General features: G+C 31.4%; 1 protein-coding gene across 1 annotated transcript; it reads right to left on the bottom strand.

Annotated features, from left to right (window-relative positions):
* Window positions 1-873: 873 nt before the first annotated feature.
* On the bottom strand, window positions 874-7,878 carry LOC106061392 (F-box/SPRY domain-containing protein 1-like). The gene is made up of 3 exons (XM_013219521.2): window positions 7,272-7,878; window positions 4,225-4,300; window positions 874-2,288 (listed from the first exon to the last, which is right to left on the bottom strand). Exons 1-3 carry the CDS (start codon window positions 7,845-7,847, stop codon window positions 2,179-2,181), a joined length of 762 nt encoding a protein of 253 aa, XP_013074975.2. The 5' UTR covers window positions 7,848-7,878; the 3' UTR covers window positions 874-2,178.
* Window positions 7,879-8,090: the final 212 nt, after the last annotated feature.

The following is an 8,090-nucleotide window of genomic DNA, read 5'->3' as shown; positions in this document are numbered from 1 at the left end:
AAATTCCCAGAAACAGTTTTAAAAAAAAAACCTGTTTCATTATTTGTATTATTTGTCCAGATGTTCAAAACATGTCAAAAAGTTTTTTCCTGTTGAATCATTTTTTGTTTTTAAGTAATACAAAAAATAACATGAAAAAATAAAAAAGATGATAAACAAAATATTTAAACATGTAACGTTGTAATATTCCTTTTTTTTTTTTTGTTCTCGTCCTTTCTCCTTGACTCTTATAACAAAGTGTATCAGTGGCAACAGAACAAAAATCTGATCACAAATCACACAATTTCCTATTAGAAACCAGGCTTAAAATAAAAAAAAAGATCTATCTCGCTTCATTTGTCAAATTTGTAGAACTTCACATTCATAACAAAACATTCTAATAAACCGGACTTTGCAGTCATTTTAACAACTTTTAAAAAAATGAATATTTTAATAAAGCCCCTGAAAAAAAAACAACTTCTGACAGGTTCTCAGCTATTACCGGTACATCTACTCATGACTTCTAACTTAGATTACTTTATTATCTTTACAACAATAACCATTTTATTTTTTAAAAAAAAGGTTAAAATTTGAAAATGAAAAATTATGTATTGGTCATTAATGAAACAATTTACTTGAACTATAAACATCTATAATGATATATAATGAACTGGATAACATAAACTCATTGAGTTGTCAGTGTTGGTAAATTTTGTTTTGGAAACAAAGAACACAGATATCTAAAAGACAAAGAAAAATCGAGCCAAAACTGTAACCAACTCTTAAAGCTATGACAACTAAACTTCACAATAATCTTCAAGAACACAGAAAATCAAAGCTCATCATCACCTGCGAAGGAGCTTCAGCATTCGTTAAAGGTAAAAGGTATCTTGATTAAAACAATAACTGTCCGCTTCAAGTTCTTTTTTTTTTTTTTTTTTAAGAATTTTACACTTCTGTTCAGGCTATAAGCTAAGAAGTTTAAATGAGAGTGAATGGGTAGGAACAATACTAGTCACAAAGAGGCACAGTTATGTAATCAAACACTGATATGTATCAATAGCAGTCAACAATCACAGTACTTTCATTGCATTACAGCTAGGGAACACACAGAAGTTTAGTGAAAGACCACTTGCACATCTTTCAATGCTTGTCATTCTAGGATTTTTATCAAATCTTAGCTTGTTGCACACATTACTTCGACAGCTGACTATGGGTAAATGTTAATAGATGCCCCTGTTTCAATACTTTCTATCACTATCTAGGCATTGATAATTTCTCTTTGGAAACGCAAACCATTCAGCAAGTGTTAACTTAATTTTGAATAACGTCCTCATATAAATAACAAAGTAACAAAACTTTAAAGAAAGAAAAAAATTCATACATCTTAAACTCACAGCAATCAACAAAACAAAACTCGATACTCAATAACAAATACATTTCCATCTTGAGCAACACAGCCTATCATCTAATCCACAAACACAGGCACACATGTTAAATATCAGTGAATCAACACAGCCGCTACCACTTGAACAAGGATTCATACCATTTGAACTGTCAACACATAAAGCAAGAAATGTAGTTTTCTTTAGAATCAAGCCATCAAAATATTATCATAACATGATCAGATAAAGATTATCATAACAACAGATGTAACTGTACACAAGGGGAGGGAAGCAGTTCCTATACATGCTATAGGAATCATTTTTAAATATATATGTATGTATATATTATATATATATATGTTCAAATATCAAGTTAGAGGGGGATATATCAAGGTAGAGCAACACATCACATTATCATTGCAACAATTGTGTTTTTCCATAGAAAACATTTGATTTAACATATGATATAAAAAAAAATACTTTCATTGAAATGAAATAGTTCCCCTCATTTTATGCACATTCATTTAATATACAGATTCCTCTCTCTACCTTTTATGCTGAAGTGCTATAAAAAGTAAGACCTGTAATTCTTTGATGTTTATAACTAGATTTTAAAAAAAACTTTGAATCAAATGGAAAAACTGGAGTGTGAAATAGAAATATGATTCCGAACCATACTAACAATCCAGTTCAACAAGCATGTTCACGCTGTAAAGTAATGTCTTAGATTTTCTCTCTCACTTGTATATATAGTAAATGTGTTTGTTTCAATTTGACTTGGCCATGGTGTGAAATAAAGAGAGCATTCAAAATATCATCCATCCAACGGAGGGCCGAGGTAAACCATAGACACCTCTGTGTTGCCGTACACTGCTGACACTGCTGGGTAAAGTTGTGTATTTGGCAAACCTCGGAAGGCTACACCTGTTAACGATAAAAAATGGAATTTAAAAAAAAATGTTGACCTAACAAATATCCAGTATTACTGTATACCAGTATTCTTTTTTTTTATATATATAATTAAAGATGTTAATATTTGCTTCTGTTTCTATTAATATCCAAGTTTTAGTGTAGTTGTTTATATTAAGTTTTTTTAAGTTTATCTTAATATGTTATTGGTTTTCTTAACTGATTCTGGATAAACATTAAACATCTTGGAAAGTTCTCATGTAAATTTGTCTTGGCAAGTTCTCATATAAATTTGTCCTATTTTAAGAAATAATAAATATATGTTTTTATACTTCTGTCTTTCTAAGAATTTTTTTGTATTTTTGTAAGTTATGGTTAGTATTTTATGTATTTTCCTTTGACTGTTCATGAAGTATTTTTTAATTTAGTGATTTGGCCAAATGTTGTTAATCTTGTTCAATGTTGAGATCCAAGAAAAGCCAATTGCCAAACAGGGCAGAGATTTTAATTAGACTGGCAGACAGCAGCTTTGTTAGATTTGACAAAATATGCAGGTCGCAACTATTTCTGAATTATCACATGAAATACTGCACTCGTTAATTAATCATCCAAATTAAAAACAATGCCTTATTAACAGAAAGTCTTAAGCCTCCCTTTTTTTTTGGTTTCATATAGATAAATGACTGGGAGGCATAAACCCCTTGGCTACCTATCAAAGGAGATCAAGTCTGAATCCTGACTTGAGCTGAGTTGTGTTTGCTGAGCACCAAAAGGCAACATGGAAACCTTTTCAAAGATATCCCTTATCCCCACAGGTCAACAAAAGAGCTTTGACTGTAGCGCACTGAGCATGCTATTGCAGGAAAGATGCGCCATACTAGAGTAATTTTTAATTGATAGACTGTCTCTTTATGTTTTCTCAAGTTGAAGGATCTTGGACGGAATATGGAGATTTAAATATCTAGCTGCTTAGCCCAGAAGCTTCCCAAGGTTGACATCTCAATATGTGGTGTGACCCAAACCCAGAATGGTCAAACCGTCACAGAGAAGTAGGAACAATGAGTAATTACTTTAACCCTGTCTGCTAGGAGATTTGCTTTCCTTCTCGGTAGACATATTCTTTCACAGGCTGTGATGTTAGCTCCTTGGTCTAAGGTTAGATAGCATTTTAGTACTAAATTTATACTTGATTTGTACAAATTTATTTTAATAAAAAAAAGGTTTACGTCACTAAAGGAATTTCATGATATATTTGGATATGAACACCTAAAATTTTTTAACAATATTTCGAGAGTTTTTCACTTGTTTACTTTAAATAAGTTTTAGTTGAATTAAAGTAATCCTATTTTTGTTAAAAAAAACATTTCATTTCCCAATTAGAAGAAAAATGGTACGAGTGTTGGGATAAATAAAAAAAATGCCACGAATCCTATAGAATAAGCCTTTCTATGTTGAAGCTACCGAGGCCTAAACTAACTTTTATAGTTCAGTGCAGGACAGGCTATATTGTCCCTTTGTCACTTTTTTTTTTTGCATGGTTCAGGACAAACTTCGATTTGGTGTGACCCCACCAAGGGAGGAAGAGGAAATCATGTCTCTTTTTTTTTTGGTCCTGACTTGCAAAATTCTGATTAGACAGGCGAGGAAGCCACTGGCTCTTGAATTGTAAAGAAATATGCACTACAAAAAAAAAAAGCAGGGTGACTGCAAAAGAGGAATTAAGTTTCTTAAGCCATCAGCTAAATGAAGTTTTATGATGATGATTTTTTGTTTTTAACCAAATGTAAAAATGTTATTAATTTTTTAAATAAAATTAGATGCATGGAATTATTTTTCACATTGGCTTTTTTTTTAATCAAATTTAAATAATGTTATATAGGCTGGAAACTAAGACACCAACTAGCAGAACTGTCTTTTATGGTAACCTGACAGTACAAAAGAAGCAACTTACCAAGGAACTCATAATTTTTTTCAAATGCTAAAGTATTATCTTCACAGTCTAATATAACTCGTATTCTTTCACCAACCTGTAAAGTTATTAAAAATATTTTAATCAAACACATATATGTACTTTTTTTCAACAAGTTTGAAGAAGCATTATTTATTGAAAGCAACAGAAAATATATTTTATCTATCTATATAGGTTTATATTTGAAAGTACAGTATCAAGCCTGATCAAAATGCAAGCTTGATCAAAATGCTGCTATAATTCTCCTCATTAAAGCCATAGCATAAAAGATATGACATTTAATCTTCCAAAAACTAGACAGTGAAAAGCAGTCTTGTCCCTTTTCAAGCAGCACATCATAAGGGTGGAATTATGACCACAAGTAAGCTAACAAGTAGTCCACTTCCAGCAGAGTAATTTTGTCAACAAAAATATTTATAGAATCATTTCTAAAAATGTTAAAAAGAGACTGTAACTATCACATATTAATATTTAATACAGCAGTTAGCTGTGATCTTATTGTTCAAAGTTCAAGTCAAAGTAGAGAAAGATCAAATCATGCATTCGCTATCTGTTAAAATTTACTAGTGAGACTAATGAGATATTGAGGTCAAATGCTGGTGATGTCAGTTCTAGAATGATGGAATTCATAAGGGGGATTCTGGAAGATACGAAGGTCAAAGTATAAATAGTAAAAGATTTGATTAGTTACAGCGAACATAGTTCAGTTGAAACAAATTATTTCAGTGTATATAATATTTTCTTGTGCCTTATTTTATTTATTGTAGCAATATGGATTTAAGGTTAAATTCTTTATTAAGGTGGATTTATGAAAGAATAACAAGAAAGAATATTATTGAATTATGAGTTTTTAAAATACAGTATTATTAAGGTGTTCAAGGTATATATGCTTGAGTTTCTTTGTGCTTTATTAATTTATTCAATCCCCCGAAATACGTTGGCATTTTCAAAAATTATTAAGCATTGTACTAACGACACAATCTCATTGGCACAGTAACTCTTCTAAACAAATCATGTTGTAAGCAAGAAAATCTACAATTGTGTCATTCATACAATTCATCATCTAATAGGTTCTATGATGTATGTTGCAATAAACCTTGTAAGCAAAGCTTGCTATATAATAAAAATTACTTATTTTATTATTGTTTCTAGATCTAGCAATATGTAGTCCCATCATCTAATAAATGTGTATCAGCCTGTTTTAGGAATTCACCGATAAATGCTTATTATGACAAGTTACTTTTTCAATTATTTATAATATTGTTTCTCAACCCAGCAATTTATTTAAATTCTGCCATGTTTTATGCATCAACCCATATCTACAATGCACAATTATATGCAGATCACATGATTTTATAAATGTTGAAGAACCCATTAATCACTATCTATCCTATTAACCTTAATCAATAGTATCACTAGAATATCTCTATTAATTTTATGCATATTCAGTAACCCCTCGCTACTTGGCAGTTTATCTATTTTCGCTACTTCATGGGTTTTTTTCACAGGGGCTTATGGCCACCATATTGCAGATTTTATTGATAAAAAACTAAGTAAACAGTGAAAGTAAAAAAATATTAAATTAAATTCACATTAAGATTTCATAAATTTCTTTAAATTTTTTTGCAATTATTAGCCCATTATCAGCCAAAAAAAATGCATTTGAACCTGTAGGTAACAAAATATTTCATTTACAAGTATTTCGTACAGTACATATATACATTAATTGTTCATGTCCACATCCAAGTTAAATTTACTTACTAAATGCAATCACAATTTAGGAATTACTCCATCAAAGAAAGTGGTATGATATCACATGTAGTTCCAGTTTAAAAACATTTTATAGAATAGCTTTAATGCAATAGTGGTGTATGAAAAGTGCAAGGAGGTTTTCAAAAGGTCCAAATACTCGTAAATTACATTAAAAAATATTTCTTTCTCCTGCTACTTAGGGGAAGTTTGTTTTTCACATCACAGTATAATAATAATATGGCTGAAGTTTAATTAGGAGTGGAGTAATTCACATGGCTACGCAGTCCCAGCTGTTACCTACATATTTTGCCACATCCAGAGCAGACATATCCATTGCCTGATGGTGGTTGATTTAGATTCTTTTTAACATCTACCTCTGTCCTCTGCAGTGGATTTACTCTAAGTCTCAGATGTGTATTTTGCTGTCTTTGTAAGAAATCTCCAGCTGTCTCATTCTGAAGCCACCTGCTGCCAGGTGCCCACTTCTATGTCAGTTTTTTAAGGCTTGTTGATGACTAAGATGGTCTAAAAGCTTTTACAGGGGGGCACCTCTGCTACACTGGCTACCTTTCAGCTCGCAAAAAAAGACTGCCTTTGGCATATCCCTCATACAGAATACATTCCTTGCCAGATTGTAAACTTTACTGTATGGTTTTCTGTTATACAGTACAAGTCAATAGATTAAACTAATAGTGTGGGTGTCGTCACATAGAAACCCGGTGAAAATCTGACTGTTTTGGATACACAGGAAAATTATGTCAGAAAAACATCAATTATTAATTTATTATTGAAAATAAAATTAAAATAATAATACATGTATTCATTTTCTGTAAATCAAAACACATTATGTCAAAAATTGTCAAAACCATCAGTTTCCCTTTAATTTTAAAAATTTGATAAAATTTAAAGACCTAGAGTCAAGATTTATAAGTAGATATATTGCATACTAGACAAACTAATGGACCTCAATCACCAATCGTAAACAAACAACATTTAGTCACATGATCTTATTGAGAAAACAACAAAACAAACGGTCACGTGACAACCATCATGAATTAAACATTAGATCGTAAATTATATAGAAGAGATAGAGCACCACGTAGCTAAATGTTGTTTGTTTACGATTGGTGAATGACGTCCATTGATACTAGATTTAACTAGATAGTAGAGTTTATACTTGATCTACTATTATGATTTAGAACCTAGAGTACAAAATTTAACCAGAACTAGATCTAGAATCTAGTTACTAGTAAGAAACAATCATGCTAAAAACTTACTTGATATTTGGGTGCATTGTTTAGCGGTGGATAATTTCCTTGACTATCTCCATTATGAATTAAATGATTATCAACAAGATTCCAGCCCCAACTGTTATTGTCTGCTCCAACTAAAGGAAAATATCCTTGGCACTGAACAGGTGAGTCTTTGGTCATCAAGCCAATCATTGCCACAGTTCCCAAGGGACCTTCCCACCACACTTCCCAGCAATGTCGACCAGTTTTAAATCCTATTTTACCCCTAGCACCATCCGTTGTTTGAGCAACAGGGTTTCGATGAAGTGTAAATCCGTTCGGTTTAATGTATACATTTTTGGAGCAGTCATTAGGGTTCCAAGCATGATAAAAAGCTTTGAGTTTAGCTTTGTACGTGGGAACGTTACTTAGTAAATCTGATTTAAGTGCTTCTTCTGCTAGCTTCCGAACACAATGAAGACGCCATACATCGTTGTTTTCATCATTTAAAAACTTATACCAATTTTTGCAAACCAGAGAGCAACTCCTCAAATCAGAAATATCTAAATACGAGAAAAACACTTCTAAAACTCTATGAGGTAAACTGGCAGCCGCCATCATTTCAGACAAATCTTTTTAGTTGAAGTCAGGTATTTCCAAGGTTAGTGTAAATAGTATCTTCTTTTAATTTCCGGGAAGAAAGAAAAAAATAATGTTAAGGACGTTTTGGAGTTTTGTTGATAGTAACGCTTTATCTCCTCTTGATAATCTGATTTTTAAAAATCGTTAGATTTTTCTTTTTATTTTTTTTTTCATTGTTTGGTATAATTAGATGTCTAGCTATACATACCTAATCATTCGCGT

This window comes from Biomphalaria glabrata, chromosome 15 (assembly GCF_947242115.1).
Source record: "Biomphalaria glabrata chromosome 15, xgBioGlab47.1, whole genome shotgun sequence".
Taxonomy (NCBI): domain Eukaryota; kingdom Metazoa; phylum Mollusca; class Gastropoda; family Planorbidae; genus Biomphalaria; species Biomphalaria glabrata.
Note: the sequence above shows the minus strand (reverse complement) of the source record. Positions and strands in the feature narration are given on the sequence as shown.